The 21960-nt window shown below is 42.0% G+C and overlaps 1 protein-coding gene across 2 annotated transcripts in view; it reads left to right on the forward strand.

Annotated features, from left to right (window-relative positions):
* stk11 (serine/threonine kinase 11) overlaps positions 1 to 21960 on the forward strand; it is a 134689-nt gene that overhangs the window by 20354 nt on the left and 92375 nt on the right. For both annotated transcript variants that reach the window (XM_078555943.1, XM_078555944.1), the window contains exon 2: positions 19876 to 19959. In XM_078555943.1, the coding sequence (XP_078412069.1) occupies positions 19876 to 19959 (84 nt within the window). The remainder of the gene's footprint in view (positions 1 to 19875; positions 19960 to 21960) is intronic.

Here is a 21960-nt window from a genome sequence, read left to right on the forward strand (position 1 = left end):
TTTATGTTGACGAAAAAGGCCTGGTTTGTAAGACATGGTAGTTTTAAAAAAAAGCACTAGACTTTTCTGACCCGCAGCTCCTGTTGGGTTGAAACTCTACCCATGTGCAGTTAAAACAATATTTGATACATTAATGTAGAACTGAAATGTGAAAGATAGGGAGCTCAAGAACTCTCCAATCACAACTCGTTAAATTGAGCCAGCCACCCTGGACCTAGCCCGCCCCATGCAAAATTGTGGACAGGTCACGGGAAGGCTAACCGGGGAATTTTACGGGTCCAGCACCCCCCATCCCTGGCTGCAAACCCACCAGTGGGGGACCATTAAATTCTACCCATTGTGTTCAAACAAATGAATATGATGCTCATTTCTGGGTACATTTTATTTTCTTGCAATAAACATATTGCTGAAACGCAACTACTTCATGTTTCCATTTACTGTTATATCTTGCATCTGAAGCAGTTCCAGCAAAATCCACTAACACTGTTTGGAAATGCATTATGGTTTCTAGGGAGTTAATTTGCCTTTTTGTTGCTAAAATTCCTAAATTGTCAATCTGAATTCTAGATGTTTGCTAGCTTAGCAAAATTGAATTTAAAGCTTTATGGCAAACTATAATGAAACTCTTCACAGCCATGTATCTAATATTGAAATACAAACCCAACGTTAAAAATATCTGTGTTGAGATGGCACTATGCAGGTTCAAGAAACTATACAATGGATGACTTTTTTGTCATCTTTGGCTTTCATTAATCAACCAATAAGCTCAACTCCTGGGAAGATTCGAATTCTTTGTCCCAGGTTGAATTTGTTACTGTGAATAATGATTCAGGAAACTGTACCAAATTCTGCTTCAATGATACTTGAGATGTGAAACTACACAAATGTGCCAAACTGGTCCAAGACGGTTATGTACCAAAACATACTTTTTTGAAGATATTCCTTATCTTTGTACATGCTTCTATGTTTTGTTGTTGTTTAATGTTGCCCTCAGTCATTTCTTATTTTTCATTATTTCAATTATTAACTTTACTGCAACACCACCCAGAGGTAGCCATCCGATATTAAACTATAGGGTGGAATTTTCCATTCTGGAAATGTCCCATAGTGGGGGTGGGAACTGGGAGTGTTTCCTGCTATGGAGGCTAGTGGGATCACGCAGTATCATGCGATGCCAGCCTAATTAATTATGTGATTAGGGGTCTCCTGATGTTTCTTGTGGCAGTGTGTGCTGGATGATGTGCTCCCCACTGTCTTATTTGGGCACCAAATTTAAAAGGTGCCTGGACATCAACTTACCCATGTTTGGAGGAGGAGATGGTCTACTGATCACAGGGAGCTCCAGTTCCCCAAATTCAGTGATGCATCCTTGAAAGTCCTTCTCGATGCAGCAGAGGCCAGGAGGAGGCATCCTCCACCCAGAGGATGGAAGGAGGAGGCCAAGCCTTCAGACCCACCCTGCATGGTAGGAGGCCTCCAGAGAGGTCAGTGCCCAGGGCTGCCTCCAGAGGACTGCCCTGCAATGCCACAAATGCATGAATGACCTCATTTGCTCTGCCAGGGTAAGTGAACCCTCAACTGCTCACACTCAACTCACTGAATGGTACAGGGACATGGGCCTTAGTGGCAAGGACACCATCCGTGTGGCCCATGATTAAAAGAGCTACTCAATGTGGTAAGGAGATGTCTCCTAGCCCCAGTGCAATCCATCTAGTCTGTAGTTGGAGAGGCCATTGTGGGTCCTTGAACCTTCCATGCTTAGATATGGTGGGGGGGAATGGGGAGGGTGTTGAGGGCAACAGGAAGCACTGCTAATGACATGCCTTTGTGAGCCTTATCTTTCTATCTGCATGGGCTCACTGCTCTGGAGGGTGTTGCCCCAGAACTCTTCTGAACAACCTGTAATGCATCAATCAGATGGCATACAACCCAGTGGGTTATTTGTAAGAAAGGAAGCATGAGAAAGATACCTGAAACCAATTGCTCTCAACCCCATCTTCTCTCTTTGCTCACGAAAAGTTGAGGCACAACAGGAGAGAGAGAGAGAGAGAGAGAGAGAGAGAGAGAGAAAGAAGACTGGAGGGCGCAGGCCTGACCCCAGGAACCTCATGGACTTTGAGGAGTGGGCAACCCAGCTGGCAGGGGAGAAACCAGACTGAGCTGCGGAGATAGAGTGGTCGGCCCCCATCTTGTAAAGATCCATGCATAACATAGTCATGTAGAAACCTAAAGATCGTGTGTTCCTCCGTGTTGGAGGCAGCTCCTGCAGTCACTTACTCTCTCCTCTGTCACTTACAGGTTCCAGCAAGAAGAGGGCAAGGGAATAAGACGAGACCTTGTCCAGCAGTTCATCCAGCCCAAAGAAGACCGAGGACGTTGGGGAGGAGAAAGCAAGTGCACCTGTAGAGGCATCACTTGCACCCTCCACCAACGCAGAGAGAGACACCTCGGTGGGTACTAGATATAGTTCAGGCAGGGTCCCACATTCTGCTGGTCACAGGACGGACATGTGTTTGCAGCAGGAGGAGCCAGGGTCTGCCAAGCTCACCGGCACACAGGGTACTGCTGGGGAGAAGGCATCTGCAACGTCCAAGTTGGAGGACGAGACTTTGGGCAGTGCACGAGATGCTAGGGAAGCTGCAAGAGGCTGAGGAATATCAGGCAGAGGTGTTGGAGACCCTCAACAGAGTGAGGCAGAGGAGTCCGTCCGCCTGCTCTCTGATGAAGTGGTGCCGACATGTGCGTGTATCAAGCTCTCCTTGGGGAGGATGGCAGACGCCACCTGGTTTCTGCTGGAGATGTGCGCAGACCTGCACTCCATCGCTATAGCCATGGTGAACTTTTGTAGAGGCTACGTGAGAGGGGGCCGGGGCACCTCAACCTCCCTCCAGGTGTTCCTTCCCCTCAAGAAGTCAGGCAGGGGCCCTCGGGCCGGAAGGGAGGAGGAGCAGCTGTTGGGCACCCCTGGGACCTCCACTCAGGACTCTCCTAGGGTGTCTGGCCCTTTGGAATCTCCCTTGTCTGTGACTCTTTCAGCTTCACCCTCTGTGACCATAGAGGGAACAGCTGCCCAAAGCAGGATCACCAAAGTAACCTGGGCTCTCCAAGCCTTGCATCTCCAGAGGACAGCCGTCAAGGTCATCCAAGACAACAGGACAAACTGGTCAGCAGGCTGCCTGTACCCCTGCTGCCAATGTTTGGGGAACACCTAGAAGAAGTGGTTGGGAACGCAAGATAAGAAGTTTTGATTTCACGTGGTTGCATAGATGCACTATGATTGTTAATCTTATGACACTTTTGTAAATATAGTCCATTTGCACTTTAATGATGTCTGATGTTGTTTAATTGCATTGTAGCCCTAAAGCCTGTGCACCCCACCATCTTCCAAGGGACACCCAGGATGGGTCTTTGTTCCCTGGAATCATGCATGTGCAGGGAGGCAGAGGTACTTGCCAAGGCCCTGGCAAGCCATGTCCAAGAAATCTGTCATGCTGATCCTTTGTCCCTCACATGTTCACCTGTCCCAATGCCCTAACATTGTAAGTACTACATGCTGGAGTTCCCCCGTGGTTGTCCAGTTGAGCTGACCTGCACCTGTTGACCCAGCTCTCATGCAGCATCTCACGATCTCCTTCGTGTGGCACTGTATAGTTTTGAGCAGCCATGGCTGTCGTTATCTTCCATGTCAAGTCAAACACCTTTACCTCCATGACGTCCCCCAGGTGCAACACTTGATCTTCTGACGGTTACCCTTAAACACCCCCCCCACCCCAGGTGACTGTTGACACCCCCTGTCTTCCCGAGGAGCCCATCCCATGACAGTAGATCTGTCCCTCACCTCATTCTGCCAACCTCCCCCCAGTATCAGCTTCTCCTTCTGTATCCCCTCCAACAACCCGCAACCCCCCTTTACCTGCCATTACCGAACCCTCTCCCTCTCCCTCCCTACCGGCTCCCACTTCCCCCTTTAACTATCCCTTCCTATCACCAGTTCCCTCAGTATGCCCCCCAGAACTCAACAGTTGGCACCACAGTCCTCTGAACCCCTTTAGCCTCTCCCCCCCCCCCCGATGCTTGTTCACACCTGTACAGCCCCACCCCACCCCTCCAGCATGGCCCTTCCCACTCTCCGGTCCATACCACTTCACCCATTCCACGACCCCTGCAGAATCTCTCCCCTGGAAGAAGATGCTGCCTAAAGATCCACGTGGTTGATGTTCCACCCACCCACTGCTGTAAGTGTGTTCCAGCATCCATGGTCGCTGGAGGCCTCCATCCTGACCTCCTCAGGCTGCCCTTGGCCTTCAGGTAAGTCCCGACAATGGTTGGGAGGTGGGGGTGGGGGTGAGAAATTCCGGTTGGGCCTTCGCCTGGATGCCATTTGTAGGATGCAAAACGGTTTCGCGCCAGCCTCTGGTGGGAATGGTGACCCGCTGTGACGGGCAGGAGTGAATGTTCCTGCCGTCATTTTATGCCAACTGGAAACCGATTTTTCTGCTCCTGCCACATTGTTCCCCGCCATTAAATCCACTGCGTGGGGACCGGAAAATTCCGCCAATTGTATTCAGATACCAGATAGTAATAACTGCAAAATATGTATTATTGTATGAAAGGATGGCAGTTTCAAGCCGTCAAGCTTAAAGATTTTCTATCACTGTTTCCTGGATATCAAATTAAATCTGAGAAGAGTTATGAAGAGTTTTCATCACATTTCTTTTGCGACCTTTCATTTGATTACCCTGAGCGCCCACTGTAATTTCTGTTTAAAGTTTCAGTGCTATCGTTGGAAATAGTTTAGAAAGGTTACTAAAGTTAACTGTTCTGCAAGACTGGATTAGCAGAAAACCAGTTGTTGCATCTTGTTTTAATATTGGTATTGGCTTTGGGACAGCTCCTTGACGCATAGAATCAGTTAATGCTGGTCCAAATTTTGCTGCCAAAATAACCGTGACTTTAAAACTCATGCTGTTATTCAAATGTAAATCATCCAGAAACTTGTGATGAGTAAGAAATCCTCTGCATTGCGAATTGCCGCAAGTACAAATAGCTGGACAATTTGCACCTCTCTGCCATTAGCCTCACAAAAATGGCCGTTAACCATCAACCTCCCCATAAGTTTCAAGAAATTTGAAAATTGCACATTAATATGGGCAATTAAACTCTCTGCAATATTTTAGGGCTGCCACTTTTTTAGAAAAAAGAACGTTCCAAAGTGTTTTGCAGCCCGTGAATACTTTTGAAGTATGGCCACTGTTGTGGAAGTCACAAATGTACTAAACTCACAGCATGCCTAGGGTTTGTTTTTATAGTCATATTGTTTTAATATATCAAGTTTTGCAATAAACAATTATAAGTATTAGTTCAGATTTTGCTGAAGCAGGGCATCTACTGGTGTGCCCTGTAGTTGGACTTTTTTCGTCACGCTTCAGCTTGAAAAATCTTTGACATGCAATTCCCTGGGATTGCTGGCAAATAATGGCATGGACAAAGCAGTGTCTAGGATTTTGGTGCAGGACAGAACACGGTGGCAACATGGGTACCTTTTTAATGACTAGATTTATTTTCCTGCAATGCCACTAAATCCCTCTGGCCCAGAAAGGGAACAATTTAAATTGTGGAGTCTCATTCCTGTGTGTAGTAAATCCTTGTTAAAGATTTTTTAAAAAATCCTTAATTATCCACTTTTTCCTCCTGCCCCTTTCAATTCAATTTTTTTCCTTTATTTTTCTTTTGTATTAGATTTGACTTGAAATCACCCTATTTCCTCCCACCTCATTCCTGTGTTTCTTTCTTATTCCATAAATCTCATTGGCTAAGGAGATGTTGGTTTTGTCATGCACCAAGGTGCCGGATGTCTCTTTGCCCTCACCATTATCAGCATAACTATAATTCAGAATGAAAAACTATAATGCTGACATTTAACATTTATTCTGATAGTAGGCCAAAATTGATATTACGTAATTTTGTGCTGTGAACAGTTTCATTTTGGCAATGGCTCTAATACGGAAGTGCTGTACTATAAACATCTCCTAAAGTTGTGCATTTGCTAGTAACAAAACTTGCCCATTTTCAGATTCTAACCCCAGTTCATTCAGTTTTCACATTCTTGACTAGATTGTACAATTTAAATTAACGTTTCAAGAATCTATATGCAGTGCATATTTTGATGTGTTGTCAGTGTACAAATGGATGCTCATTTGAAGTGATACTCATTTGCCTGAATATTTAATAATAAATAATTTGTTGATCACAGAACCTTTACAGTGCAGAAGGAGGCCATTCTACCCATCGAGTCTGTACTGGTTCTCTGAAACCGCATTCTACCTAGCCCCACTGCCCTGCCTTATCTCCATGATCTTACACATTCTTTCTTTTCAGATAACAATCCAATTTCCTTTTGAATACCTCGATCAAACCTGCCTCCCACCACCCTCTCAAAGTTCATTCCAGACTCCAACAACCCTCTGGATGAAAACTTTTTTCCTCACATCACTTTTACTCTTTTTGCCAATTATTTTGAATCTGTTCCTCTAGTTCTTGATGTTTTCTTGAGCGTGAACAGTTTCTCTCAATTTACACTGTCCATACCCCTCAGGATCTTGAATACCTCTAACAAGCCTCTTCTTGGCCTTCCTTTCTTCAAGGAGAACAGTCCCAACCTCTCCAATCTATCCTCATAGCTACAGTCCTTTATCCCTGGAGTCATTCTTATGACCTCCTCTGCATTCTCTCCAATGCATTCACATCCTTCCTCAAATATGGTGCCCAGAACTGGACACAGTACTCCAGGTGAGGCATAACTAGTGCCTTAGACAAGTTCAACATGACCTCCTTATTCTTGTACTCAATGCCCCTATTAATAAAGTCCTAGATACTATATGCTTTATTAACTGCACTCTCAACATGTCCTGTCATCTTCAGTGACTTATGTACGTATGAACCGAGGTCCTTCTGTTCCTGCAGCTCCTTTAGCATTTCTCCCTTTATTTTATACTGTCTTACCATATTCTTCCTGCTAAAATGAATCACCTCACACTTTGCATTGAACTTCATCTGCTACTTGTCTGCCCAATCCACCAACATGTCTATGTCGTTTTGAAGTTCAGGACAATCGTCATCACAGTTGACAATGTTTCCAATCTTCGTATCACCTGCAAATTTTGAAATTGTGCCCTGAACACCACAATCTATGTTATTAATATATTATGAGGAAGAGCAAGCACCCCAACGCTGACCCCTGGGGAACTCCATTACCGACCTCCCTCCAATCTGAAAAACAACCATTTACCATTACTCTTTGTTTCCTGTCACTCAGCCAATTTCTTATCCAAGTGCCTCCTTTCCCTTTTATTCCATGATCTAGAATTTTACTCACGAGTCTTGTGTGGCTCTCTATCAAATGCCTTTTGAAATTCATATACACAATATCAGCAACGTTGCTGTTATCAGCCTTCTCTGTTACCTCCTCAAAAAAATCCAGCAACTTAGTTAAACATGGGCCAGAATTTTTTGGGTGGGCGGTGCCCGACCCAAATGGGCGTGAAATCGCACAAGATGACGTTGGGCGAGCATCCCAATGTCATTGTGCACTTGCGCGATATTTGGCTCGGTGGGTGCGCACAGAAGTCGGAAGAGCACCCGCCGACAATTAAGAGGCCAATTAAGCCCATTAACAGGCCAATTGTCAGCGATGATTTTTTTCTGCCCCGTCCAACCTTTCAGTTGGTGGACAGCCTAACTGGCCAGGTGGGCTTTACGTTTTTGATGAAACCGCTTCCAAGGGTGGGATGAAATCTCCATTAGGATTTAAAATAAAAATAAATATCTGGGGACTTTTTTTTTTAATGAGATCTGCTTTCAGGTGCTTCATTGTGCTGCACGGACATTTTTTGCAGCATTTTTGGGCTTTCTTTTATTATTTGGAGGCCTGCAGCTCCCTGAGGCATCTGTCTGCCTTCAGGGAGCTCACTGGAAGCACCCACCGGCACTGGTGGTGATGTCGGCTCCCGTCCCCAATGGCAGTGCTGAGCCTTTCTCCGGGCGCGTTTCACGCTGGCTGGCCATTAATTGACCAGCCAGTGTAAGATTGTGGTCGGGGGCTGATAGCAGGCGGAAGCGCCTTTCGCTTTCGCTTCCGGGCCTGCCGATCACGCGCACCTGAGGAACGCAAAATTCAGGCCATGATTTTCTCTTACTGAATTCAAGCTGGGTTTCCTTATTTATCGTGCACTTGTTTAAGTGACTATAGATTTTTGTCCTGAACTATAGTTTCCAGAAGTCTCCCTGCCACTGAAGTCAAAAATTAGATGCTGTTCTTTTCAAAAATGATCTTAGGGTCAGCAGAAACAATCATTTATTGGGTTAATGGAATACGAGATTCTGGGGTTCAGAATGGAGCCAAATAATCAAATGAATGTTTTCTACTTGCAGCCAAAGTTAAGAAAATTTATACTGAAAGTGTGACTCGGGGGAGTAGATAATAATAAAACCTTTTTATCTCTGTGGCCTGACATTGCACATGAAAAGCTGTAGGGAAAGGAAGTAGATGCATTTTTACAATTTCATTATACAAGCTATGCCCTTGATCTTTACGGTGAGAGAACTTTCACTTGGGCAGGACATGCTTCTTAAAGTGGCTCTGGTTTGTTACTAGAATCCATTGAAATAAAATTTGGGCACAAGTTCTTTGTCCTTGTGATAGAGCACGAGACAAGCTACATGTAATGTAGAAGAATGCAAGAAACTTATAAAATACTACATTTTTGAAGTTAGGACCTATGTGGTGAGATAATTAATTCTGCTCTGACTGACTATCAATGTGTTGCAGGGATTTAAAGGATAGAGCCTAGAAGAGTTTGGAATAAAACAGCAATCCATAAGTTGAGACCTATTGTCTAATGTTGTTGGTGCATTTGTAGTGTATTTAATCAATGTTTTTTATTTTCAAAAAATCCTCCATTTTAGGAATTTAGTCGAGCATCATTAGAATGCCATTACAATTTTATATCCAGGTATTGGCTGTAATTGGCAGTAAAAATATCTAAGATTTTAGTATAATGAGCTTTAACACCTCTACAAAATTGTTTCTCATTTTCTGTATCACTAAAATTGCCCAAGCTTACTCTTAAGGAAAGCATTGTACAAATCTCACCCTTCCAGCGAAGGTATTAATGCACTGTTCCTATTTGAAATTACACAGAGTAGAACTCTTCAGAATTCTTCAGGTAACCAACTGAACCTTTTGAGCGCTTGCAAGCTTCCTGAACACGTTGAGCAGGGATATTGCCATCTGGACTTATTGAAGCATTCAATTCTAACTTTAAGGAGAGGAGCTCTATGTTGGCCTGAAAGCATTTGTGTGTAAGGTGAATTGTGGTTGGAGCCAGATAGTATGAATGAGATAGTGATTGGCTGGAACAGATTTTACAGCTGCCTGTCTGGAGGCTGGTAGCTGCAGTCAAAACGCTCCCCCCTTTCCTTTCTCTTTGAGATATTGACTGTGCATGACATGGTTATCTAGTAAAGTCATAACTAACCCTCATATGTACTGATTTGGTACTTGGCCAAGACTAGAATCTAAACTCTTGATTGCAGGCTGGGCAAGTGAAGGACTAGGAATTGAGTCTTATCAATTTGAGAAATGGGTGTTCAGCCTGTTGAGATTTAAAATAAAATGTGGGGGAGAAGAGGAACAGGAGATGGAGCAGTGAGAGAAGAGTGCAGTAATTGCTCGGTTTTTTTGCATTTCTTTAAAACCTGTGACTTCCTTGGCCTACATAGCCACAAGCTCCACTCCTTAGTCAGTGACTCCATCCCCATCCCTGGCAACTGAGGTCCTACCAGACTGTTCAGAACTTCTGTCGTATTTGATCCCCAAGACAAGCTTTCAATCACGCACCTGCATTCATACTTCCTTTGCCTTCCCATCTCCTAATTAATTTTTACATTGTATAAAAATATTCTGCGATTGCTCTGCAAGAATCAAATCTTGTGGAATTTTGGCAAATTGTCATTTAGTTAATCTTGTGAAAAAAACAGTTCTGGATGTAGTAACTGAAACTTTTATCAAAATTTGTGAGGTGTTCTGTCCTTTACCTGTAATATCACTGTACAGTGCCTAAGTTTTTTTTTACAGTTCCTGAAATTACTTCTAATGCTCACACGGTTAATTTTGATGGTAGATGCTTTACAGTTTTACTTTTTATTCTCTGGAAGTGCTGGTAAATCACCATTGCCCATTTCTACTCACCCTTGAGAAGGTACTGGTAGACTGCCTTTTTGAACCGTTGAATTTTGTGTGGTGGAGGTACTTTGCAACATTGAGTGTAGGGAATTCTAGGATTTTGACCCATGGCAATGAAGGAGCAGCCATCTATGTTCAAATCAGGGTGATGGCTTTAATTATTATTATTCTGCTTGTACATTCTGTTTTAGTACTATCTGGAAATGCATTATGAGCCCTGGGTGTTGCCTTTGGTCAGGCCTTGACTTGCATAATTGGTTGTCACCATTATTCTTTTTATCACTATTCGAGTTTTTTTTTAACTACATGCTGTTTTGCAGAAATTTCAGAAAAATCAAATGAATAAGGCTGTAGTTTCTAGGTCTGAGGGCACCTGCAAATTCGAACAGATTCAAGCAGTTTGGGAGAAAAATCAAGTCATTTTCTGTCAGGTCAGGTATTATGCCCAGGAATCATCCATTATTAAGATATTTGGGATGGCATTTAAAGTTGATTGAATGTATCACAAGAAGAGGGGCGAGTTGCAAAAATTTTAGTTAATGGATGAAATATTCCCCCACAGACATCAGTGGTAAACATTTTGACTATCAATAACAGCACCAACTAAAGGGCCTAAATAGATCTGTTGGCATATTTCTGTTCGGAATACTGAAATTTGTAATGTTAATCAACTCATTAAATGTTATAAGAGACTGAAGGAAGCCTTCACTTTTACTGGAATTATCTGTTGACATCTGTCTGATTTATGAAGCTCCTTCATATATAGGCCAAAAGTTCCCCATGGACTATTTGGATGTAATTATTGAATTTGAATTCAAGATTCAGATGTTTGTGATGATACCATAACTGAGAGGTTATAGCTGTCAGGAAGTTGTACAGGTTGTTGGTGAGACCTCAGCTGGACCACTACGTACAGTTTTGGCCTCCTTATTTAAGAAAGGATATAAATGCGTTAAAGCAGTTCAGAGAAGGCGCACTCAATTTATATCTGGGATTGGGGGAAGGGGTTTACCTTATCCATTGGAGTATAGAAGAATGAGAGGCAATCATATCGAAATATGCAAGATCCTGAGGGGGTTTGACGATGGATGCTGAAAGGATGTTTCTCCTACTCGAAGAGACTAGAACTAGGGGACATAGTTTAAAAATAAGGGGTCTCCCATTTAAGATGGTGATGAGAAGAAATTCTTTTCTGAGAGTTGTGAATCTTTGGAACTCTGTTCCCTGGAGAGCAGTGGAGGCAGAGTCATTGAATATTTTTAAGGCAGAGGTAGATAGGTTCTTGACTAACAAGGGAATCAAAGGTTATTAGGGGTAGGTGGAATGTGGAAATGAGGCCACAATCAGATCAGCCATCATCTTATTAAATGGTGGAGCAGGCTCAAGGTGCTGAATGGCTTATCCCTGCTCCTAATTCCTATGTTTGTAAATATGTATGAAGGACTGGGGCACCTTTCTCTAGAAAAGAGAAGACTGAGAGGTGACCTTATAGAGTCCTTTTAAAATTAAGATAGGGTTTCCATTTGTGAGGGAATCCAAAACTGGGGATTATAAATAGAAGATGATCACTGATAAATTAATGAAGGAATTCATGAGAAAATTCTTTATCCAAAAAATTATTTTCCCAGAGAGAGGTTAGAATGTGGATCTTGCTAGCACATGGAGTAATTGAGACAAATAGCATAGATGTATTTGAGAGAAACTATAATGGTACATTGGCTTGATTGGCACCACATCTACAAACATTCACTCCCTCCACCACCAATGTACAGGAGCAGCAGTGTGTACCATCTACAAGATGTACTGTAGGAACTCACCAAAGCTCCTTCAACAGCACCTTCCAAACCCACAACCACTACCACCTGGAAGGACAAGGGCAGCAGATAGATAGGAACACCACCACCTGGAAGTTCCCCTCCAAATCACTTCCCATCTTGACTTGGAAATATATCGGCGTTCCTTCACTGTCACTGGGTCAAAAACCTGGAACTTCCTTCCTAACAGCACTGTGGGTGTACCTACACCACAGGGACTGCGGCGGTCCAAGAAGGTAGCTTACCACCACCTTCTCAAGGGGAACAAGGAATGGGCAATAAATGCTGACCCAGCTAGCGAAGCCCATATCTTGTGAATGAAATTAAAAAAAAAACCTGGGCAAGAATTTTCCTGTCGGCAAGTGGGGGCGGGGCCCACTTGTCGACACGTAAAATGACGCGGAATGACATCGGGCGGAACTCCCGACATCATCTTGTGTCATTTGCATTTTCAGGTCGGCAGGGGCGCAACCGAGTCAGCTGTGCGCCTGCCGACTGTCAACGGTCTATTGAGGCCATTCAAAAATCAATTAAAGCGATTAGTGGACCTGCCCGTTCAACCTTAAGGTCGGCGGGCAGGTCGGGAGCGCTATCAGCCACCTGAAAAAGCACGAAACCTCATCCACGGGCGGGATGAGGTTTCATGACTGAATTAAAAAATTAACATTCACTTTTGCTTAAAGTTATGTTCATGTCCCAACTCATGTGACATTGTCACATGAGGGAACATGGATGGCAAATGAAATTTTTGACACAAACTTTTTCCCTTTGGGAACCGATTTTCCTGAGACAGCACCTAGTCTCAGGGAGATCGGAGCGCTCCTTCGCGCACACTCCTCCAATTGGTGCCAATCGGAGGGCCGCCCACCCATGCCCGCTCCCACACTCTTTCCCTCCCCCCACCCCCCAATGGGGGGAATGTTTTGCCCCTAAAGTAGACATTTCATTTTTGGACCAAAAGTACCAACATATGCATTTGGGCTGAGTAGCCTGTTTCCATACTGTACATTCTATGTAGCACTCTTAACTTAGCTTCACCGCTGACTTTTTGCAACTTGTCCTACTCCGTCCACCCTCTGTTTCCTTTATTACCTTTAACTCTGCTGAAGTTGTTGCTTCCTGTTTGGGTACAGACCCATAGGTATCACCTGTCCTCCTATATCCTGCCCATCTGGCCATTGTAACTGTGTGAGCATAAACAGTGAACATCGCAGCTAATTCAATTGTGTGGCATCATAACTAAGCTTGAATTGACTTCCATCTGATGCATTCTCCAGCTATAGCCATTGGCAATAATTGTAGCACTCCAACTACTCCCTGGCTGAAATGAGTTTCCTTATTGTAGAGCAAGAATCAAACCTGGGACCTAATCTATAAAGCTTACTCGGCTACTGCACCTTTGATAAGTTCCCAATTTTGGTACAGTTAGCCTCTGCAAAGGAATTGAGACTTCCATTACACAATTTAAAAACTCAACAAAGGTTGTGAAGCATTCTGATTGCACTCCCACCCAAGCAGGTTGTGTATGGTATTAAAGGAATGAATACCATCATTAAGAAAGATGTGAACTGCTTCTATGTTTCAAATTGTATATATGTTTCAGCTTTACATTATATTGCATTCATGCTTGTTTAAGCAACTGAGAATTCAAAGGTAAGTGGATAGTTTAATCTCCTGGCTAACCTGTTTGTATTAGATTTATTTGTGTATTTAATTTATAATAATTTTGGCAAGAAGGAACTTTGAATTCCAGGTTTTTTAAAATTGGAAACTACTGGCAGTAGTTGGGTGCAGGGGTAGTGAAAGTTTTGCCAGAATCCCTTTCTATTTTGTATCTAGTGTCATCATCTGAAGATCTAATATATACAAGTTAAGTGTTAGAACTCCAAATTTAGAACATAGGATTTGTAGCTGCTTTACTGGGACCGGTTGATCAGAAATCCATGCCCTTGAGTCCTGTGTTTAAGCATTGATTTTGTCAATCTAAGTATGGATTACTTTTAAGGAAAGTTGTTTCATCTTTTACTTTTTTTTGTCCAAATTCCACTGTTGTGAAGTAATCACAAAAAAACATATAAATTTAAATGCAGACATTTTGATTAAGCTTACGATATACATTGTAGATCATCTGGGGAAAAGTTTCAAGCTTTCAGAATTTTTATTTAGTAGAGTCTCATCATTTTGAATAAGTGGAGGAAGCAAAATTGTTTAACTTTAATCTAGAACACCCAGTATATATTTATTTCAAGTATTATCTATTCAGAGAACAAACTGTTGACCCTTGTTGCAAACATGGCAAACGTTTTGACTGGGTATTCAAGATGAGTACTGGAAGTACTACGTTTGAAGTATAATAGTGGAGTTGAAGTCATGTCTATGGAAACCCCAACCTAAAATCAGATCGTGCACATGCATTTATGCATGCTGTCAGCAACACACAATTCCACTAGGGTACTTATTTGGCTTGTGTGCAATTTTTAATGAAGAAATCCTCACTATTAGCTATTGTAAAATTGGCTGCTTCTGCCAGAATTTTGAAGAATGCTTCTGAATTCTGTTCTGGTGATGAGTAGATTATCACCCACCCAGTATGCTTTCATATAGTTCAGTGCTTTATGTATTTTCTACCTATTTAAAAATTTTGATTTGTGCAAATTAAATTATATGTCATTGGTAAATTGCATGTTGTATAAACAAACTGCTGAGCCACTGGATGGGGGTGAACTGTGGCCCAAGGTCCACGAGTGAGTTGTAGATCTCAGCTGGGCCTAACTTTGGTTAGGGTGTGGGATGGCTGGTGCGAGTGGGAGAGGAAAATCTCGAGCAAGATTTAACTTGGAATTCCCTTCTGTATCTCTAGTAGATCAAATGGTCTGTACAGTCTGAGAAAATAATAGGTCAAGTTACTGGAATTGGTAGTGAGTACGTTTAAGGAAAATATCTATATTATAAATGCTTTTCTTCTTACTTGAAGTCTACACATGCCCTGTCAAGAATTCATGATAATTGGTGTAAACCTGGGAGTTAATCAATGTTTTACTATAGATGCCTGTTAGGAAGTGTTCAAGAATCGCTTAGGTGACTGGAATTATGCACTAAAAATGCATTTCAGTTTTTATCCCTTAATTCCACAGGCCATCTGTATATGTGGGTATATATAACAACATATGAACTGTTTTTAGTATTGCTTCTGTAGTAAAGTTCATCATTAGTTTCATAATCTCCTGTTACAAGATACTTTTTTACTGCCCTCTTGTGGCACGTAAAAGGAACTGTCAGCACTTTCAGCTGCAGATTTATTTTATCTATTTACTTATTTCAAATCTGTGATTTGAATGTGGGCTTTGAAACTGTACATTGTTCAAGCAGAAAGAAAAATGTGAAAGTGATTAGGGGATGTAAAATTTGTAGAAGATTTTAAACAAGTGGTTTCCTGCTTTCTTCCTTATCAGATATGTGAATTTGATATTGAGAGCATCAATAATGTGCAGCCAATTTAAAATTTCAAGCATTCGAATACCTTGGTGTGTTTGGAAAGAAGGAATGATATCTTAACTTTGATTTGCACTGTTTTGTTAGTAAATTTGCTCTCCCAAGGAAATGTGAGAAAATGGAAAGTAAGTATAGGGAAATGGAGCTTAGAGGGATTTGCCAGATTTGAATTGAGAATCTGACTTTATGTAGCACGAAGCACTAATGCTGAAGTACTGATGAGCTGATTCAAGACAAGAATGGACAAACAGTTCAGTTTGGTGAGCTACTGCTTATAGTCTATATTACTAATACATTTGCCCTAGAAGTGAACAAATTTGCAGTTCTGTGCACTATGCTATACTTGCATACAATAAATGATTGTGCACTTGAAATATTTTAATTTGTCATTTTATAGGGCATAAGCCGCTACATGTGTACTTTTGCAGATAGGTGCAGTTGTGTCAGCTTGATTTGATAGTGGCATTCTTTCCTCCATCAGAAGATCTGGGGCAGGACTTTGCCCCCTTGGCGGGGGTGCTCGGTGGGGGCAGTTGGGAAGCTGACCACCGCCCGCGATCAGCTCCACACTGCAATTTCACGTGGGCTGGCTAATTAAGGCCTGCCCTGTGTGGATCGTGAGTGGCAGCGCTGAGCACTGCCTGTGTGGGCAGGGGGAGAAGGGTGAGCGGGCCGAGTGCTGTCTTTGCACATGCGCGAGAAAGTGCGCTTCAATCTCCCTGAGGCACGGAGCTACCTCGGTGGGGGGTGGGGGGGGGGGGGGGGGGGGGGGGGCGGATTGAAGTGCTGTGTTTAAAAAAAAATAATAATGAAGAGTAAAAATTAATAAAACATGTCCCCTCACATGACTCTGTCACATGAGCTGGGACATGTTTTTAATTCAAAAATAAAGTTTTCATTTATTGCTTATTTGCTTTAGAAAACCTCATCCCACTTGTAGATGAGGTTTTCGCCTGGCTGCCAACCGTTAGGTTGGACGGGCAGCGTAAATTTAAAATTAATTAGATTGTTAATGGCCTTAATAGGCCTTATAATTATCAGTGGGCGTGTCGCTGACTCTGGCACGCGCTGACCGAGCGTAATATCGCGAGACTGCGCGATAACGTTGGGACTAACGCCTGTCGTCATTGCACGCCATTTTATGTTTGGGCGTGTGCCCACACGCTGAGCGTAATATTCTGCCCCTGGTGTAAGGAACATATCTTTTTATTTCTGTTGGACTGGGGATTAAAATTACAATGGCTGAAGTTTGAAAGTCATGTCCGCTGGAACAGGATGAGAGACATATACAATTTTTGCAGTCCTGGAACTGAGTGTGCCATGAAAGACAGGATGGTGCTGGAAAGGAGTCCTGGACCAAGGGAGCTGTCTGGCAACAATATTTTAATTGGCTCCTGACCAAGTTTTGTGTGAGGGCAGTGCAGCAGAATAGCTTCTAGCCTGAAAGGGACAAGACCTAAAACCCCCCCCCACCTCTCCTGTGTGGAAGATTCCAGTAATTCCACAATAATAGCTAGCAGGCTTTTTCTCCTCATATCTCTACAATCTGCTCTCTCTCTCTGAAAACCCCATCAAGAGGCAAAAGGGGAAAATCACTGTTAGAGACATTGAAAGGCAAGTGCTCAACCAGTGAACTAAATAGTGAAAGTGCTGGAAGACCACCTCACGTCATCAACAAGAACTGAAATGAATTTGGAAGACATCGATTAAGTCAACCCATTGAATCCTGTACTCCGGAATTGGTACTATTGAACTGTTTCGTACGACGCTTGAAATCAATGTTTTTTATGTGTCTTATGTGTCTTGTATATATATGTGTGTGTGTATAGGGATTTAAGGAGGGGTAGAGTTTATGTTATAGAGTTAGAAATTAGCAGTTCATATTTCTTTCTTTTGCCACTGGTTAATGACAGTTTGCTCGATAAACAGTTATTATTAAGTTTACAAACCTGGTGTTCATATTCCGTTAACCTAAAATAAACTGTTAGGTAGAATTGGGGCAATCTGGTGGTTTGGAGAAACTTTTCACAGTTGTCGCGGCTCAGGGAACAGTGGGGCTTGATATTACAGCGCACTATCCCCACTGGTCGTGACACTGGCGTTCAAATGCTATTGTAGTACTTGAGCACATGGTTTAGGCCAGGGAGGTCTGACCTATTCACATGGAGGGCTACATTTCAAAATTTTTCTTGCTCAAGCGGCCGATAAACAAATTTCGGAAAGGTAAAGCTCGGAGCAACATTACACATGAATTTAAAAAAGATATGAAATGAAAAAATTTGCTGAGCAAAAACAAACAATGGTAATAAGTAAATCCCAGTCCCGGGGTGCTCACACATACACCCTCACCTCCTGTGAGAGTGGATGAGAGTGCATGATGGTGCGTGTGGGTGAGAATGAATGAAAACCCTGATACTGGGAGTGAGCCAGACTTATGGACACACCCTGCTCATTCACACATACACTCTCCTCCCTCTGCTCACTCTCTAAAACTCTCCTGTCTCTGCCACTCGCGCGCCCCCTCCGTCTGGCACCCCTTCCCTCTGGTTCCCCCTCCCCTGGGCGCACTATTTCCCCCTCTTTCTCTGACCCCTCTCATGCCCCCTCCTGCTCTCTCTGACCCCTCTCACGCCCTCTCCCACTCTCTTTGACCCCGCTCACGCCCCTTTCTGCTCTCTCTGACCCCTCTCATGCCCCCCCTTCCTCTCTCTGACCCCCCTCATTCTCCAGTCGCCCACCTACTTGGACACCAGTGGGTCTCAGTCCTGCCTCGTTCTGCGCTCTGGACGCCTGCTCTCTCTTTCCCGGCATCTCCGCTCGTGGGCTTCCTGAGCTCCGATCGCACTGCGGCTGGTGTTAGTTGCTCCTCCGATTACACATTGTTTCTTTCCCACATTTGCTGTTGATAGGCTCACTATTGAGCCCATCGGCAGCAAACGTTGGAGAGAAATGGCCTGTGATTGTAGGAGCAGCTCCATGCAGAATCTCCATTCAATCTTGCTTGTTTGACTGGAAATTTGAAAACTGGCACCAGGGGTCGCATAGAAGGGCTTCATTGGCTGCTGCTGGCCCGCGGGCCGTACGTTGGACAAGCCTGGTTTAGGCTGATCCTTCAACGTGGAGAGAATGCTATATTTGTGAAGATGTTGTCTTTTGAATTTCATTATTTGTAAAGCAGCAAGAGCATTCTCTTTGTGTTGGCCAATGCTTATCACTTAACCAACTACAACACCAAAACAGATTAACTGATCATTGATCTCTCTTGCTGTTTGTGTATACTTTCTATACTCAAAATTAGTGCCATGTTTGCCTTCATTACAACTGTGACCATACTTTAACCTAGAGGACATTGTCAGGAAGATGTAACGTTACTGTTAAGTGTGTGTGTTTGTCTTGATTGGATTAAAGGCTGGTCTGAAGGCCTTGATGTAATTATAGCAAACATGGGGAGAAGTTTAGAATGCAAGGTGTAAAAGGACATTTGCATTTTTAAATTAACCAGGCTACATTGTTTTCAAAAGAGGGGTGAAATGTGTCACTTAGCCAGGTGAAGTTCAAACAATGTGTTTATTTTTCCCAAAGATTACTGGTAAAATTAGTACTATGAGAGATTTTTATTAGAAACGTGAAGTCCAAAGACATAGTGAAACAATGGGAGTTTGTGCCCAAAGAGGAAAATGTGTATAAAGGAGCGAAGGCTGTGTGTAGGGGCAGACATTTTAAGATCTAACAAGTATGAAAAGCCTGCTGCTGCTGTCTTCAAAGAACTGAAGTTAAGAAAACTCTGAATTTGACTTGTTCAGGGTGTGTCACCTTGCCTGGATCTTTTAAAATCTGTGTGTCTTACTGTTGCCTTAGGGAATTTAAAAGTTATCATAATAGCAATTTGTAGATCTATGTAGATCATTTTTCTTTTTGATAAATGGTCAGTCTACTTTTGTAAAAAACTATAAGACTTGGTGGCCTTATTACTACTGAATTCAAGGCACGCACCTTGAAGTTTATACAAATTGCAAAACAAGTTGTGGGAAGTTTGCATCGGATTTGAATAACTCAGCATTTACCGTCAGGTATGCCATAACAACATGACAGAGACAATATAAATGCACATTCTTTCCTTTGTGTTACAAAAGATGTACAATGTATTGTGACAACGAAAACCTCCTTGTTGGAAAAGAATATTTGTATTGGAACTTAAATAATTTGTTTTTTTTAAAAAATTACTGCTTTCTAATCTGTTTCAATGTTTTTGTTTTATGATATTAGGTTTATTGACACTGTCTGAAGTGGAAAGACCTTTATTTCAATCATGCTTCTTGTTTTCAGGGAAATTCAGTTGCTCAGGAGACTACGACACAAAAATGTAATCCAGTTGGTAGATGTGCTGTATAACGAAGAAAAACAAAAAATATATCCTTTTTTTATGACTGGGAAATATTTAATATTAAATCCTGCAAAGTAGAGTTGCGTGATAAGTTAAATTTTGAAGTTATTTAGGATGTGTGTATGGGTAAAATTGGATGACTTGTGTTTCCTTTGGAATATTCCAAGTAATAGACTTGGCCTGTCTCTAGTGATGAGTTTGAAACGCAGTATTGATTGCAGCTACTGTAGTTTAAGACAACATGATATACGGTTAAACTAGCCACGCATTTGTCCCATAATTTTCCTGTCTACTGTAATGATAACCGTTGAATTTGAAGATCTGTTAGGACAACTTTTATGACTAACTTCAGTACATCTGTAAATGTGATGCTCTATAAATGGGTTTCATTACTTTCAGTTAATAACCAGTCCTGAAGCTTAGAATTATTTTAGGAAGAATATTATCAGTAATTTTTGTTCTTTTGTTCTATTTTTTTCCCTGATAGATGTTGGAGTTTAGCTCTGTTGTAAATTGTGGAAAATACTTAAGTCTGTATACATGCAAACTGAGCAGTGGGGGTTGTAAGAAAACATTTACAGATAAGTTATATTCAAAGGCAATTTCATGGTTGAGTAAAGTGGTTTTTTTTTAGGTAAGAATGTATATTCCCATGGTGAAGGCAGACTGGATTCTTTCTTTCAAAGGGAAATTGGATAATTAAACAAATTGAAAAAAAATTGCAGGGCCGCTGGGTAAAAGTGAGGCAGTGGAACTGGCTGAGATGCTTTTGCAGAAAGCTGGCATGGTCATGATAAGCTGAATGATCGTCTCCTGTGCTGTGAGCATTCCATGGTTCTAAGAATGAATCCTTCAACGGAACTCATTACCTGATTTAATATAGTGTAAAATCAACTTCCGAACAAACCCATGAATGCTGCTTTCACATTTAGCAGTTATATTATGAATTCCTTGTGTTTTGAATGAGTTGGACCCCACACATATATACATACACACACACACAGCAGTTGGAGAAAAGAGAAAATATATAAAGTGAGATGTCTTCATCCCTCCATGTACCAGTGCAAATTAGTAATCAACACAGCCAACTAGCCAACTCTGTTCGTGCTAGTGATGGATAATTACTGCTATACATTTCTCTAGATGGGGTTCTTCACATAGTCAAAATTATCACATTATTTCAGACCCATAACATTTACAACCTTTCTACCATGGAAATAAATAATTAAAAAAAAAATTGTGACATGGTTCTCTTGTTTGTATATGGGACATGGCAAGATGAATAATACTAACCTAGTGTGGGTGGAATAGATTTAGGCATCAATTCTTGTGGGTAAAGTCATCAGCTGAGTTAAGGAAAAGAAAATGTGCAAAACAAGCCAGTTCATGCACCACTGCATGTACACAATACACAAATGTATATTAAGCTCTGGAAAAGCTTGCCTGATCTTATAGAATTTAGTAAATTGAAAGTATGTAATCTTCACTGCTTTCTGGTCCATTGAATATACTGGGTGTCTGGTTTTAGATATAGATGGAAGCTGTCTCCAAGCAGAAAATGATCTTCTAGCTCAATAATGCAAAGAAAACTCAATTGCTCCAGTTTCAATAATCCTACTTTTGTATTTTGCATAATTGTGATTGTTCCCATTCAGCGTTTTCAGGATTTGAATTACTTATTATTTTCAAATTCTATCATAAATATTAAAATAATCTTCAGTTTAATTTGAAGTTTCAATTTATAAATCACAGAAATTACTTTTATAGTTGACATTTATTTCAATCAACCAGATGAAAGCCTTCCCCCAGGAGCTAATTGCAACTGGGCAACCTGGAAGTGCCTTAACAGACTTAAGACTGGTGTAGGTCGTTCAAAGGTGTCACTAAGCAAATGAGGAATTACAACCAGCCCGATAACTTGTGAATGTGGAACTGAGCCACATTTCAATTAATGTAATCTTGTACCTCCTAGGAAGTGTTTTGGGATAATTTTCCATTTAAAGACACCTTACATTAAGTATTTGTTA

The sequence above is a fragment of the Cetorhinus maximus genome, chromosome 13 (assembly GCF_964194155.1).
Source record: "Cetorhinus maximus chromosome 13, sCetMax3.hap1.1, whole genome shotgun sequence".
NCBI lineage: Eukaryota > Metazoa > Chordata > Chondrichthyes > Lamniformes > Cetorhinidae > Cetorhinus > Cetorhinus maximus.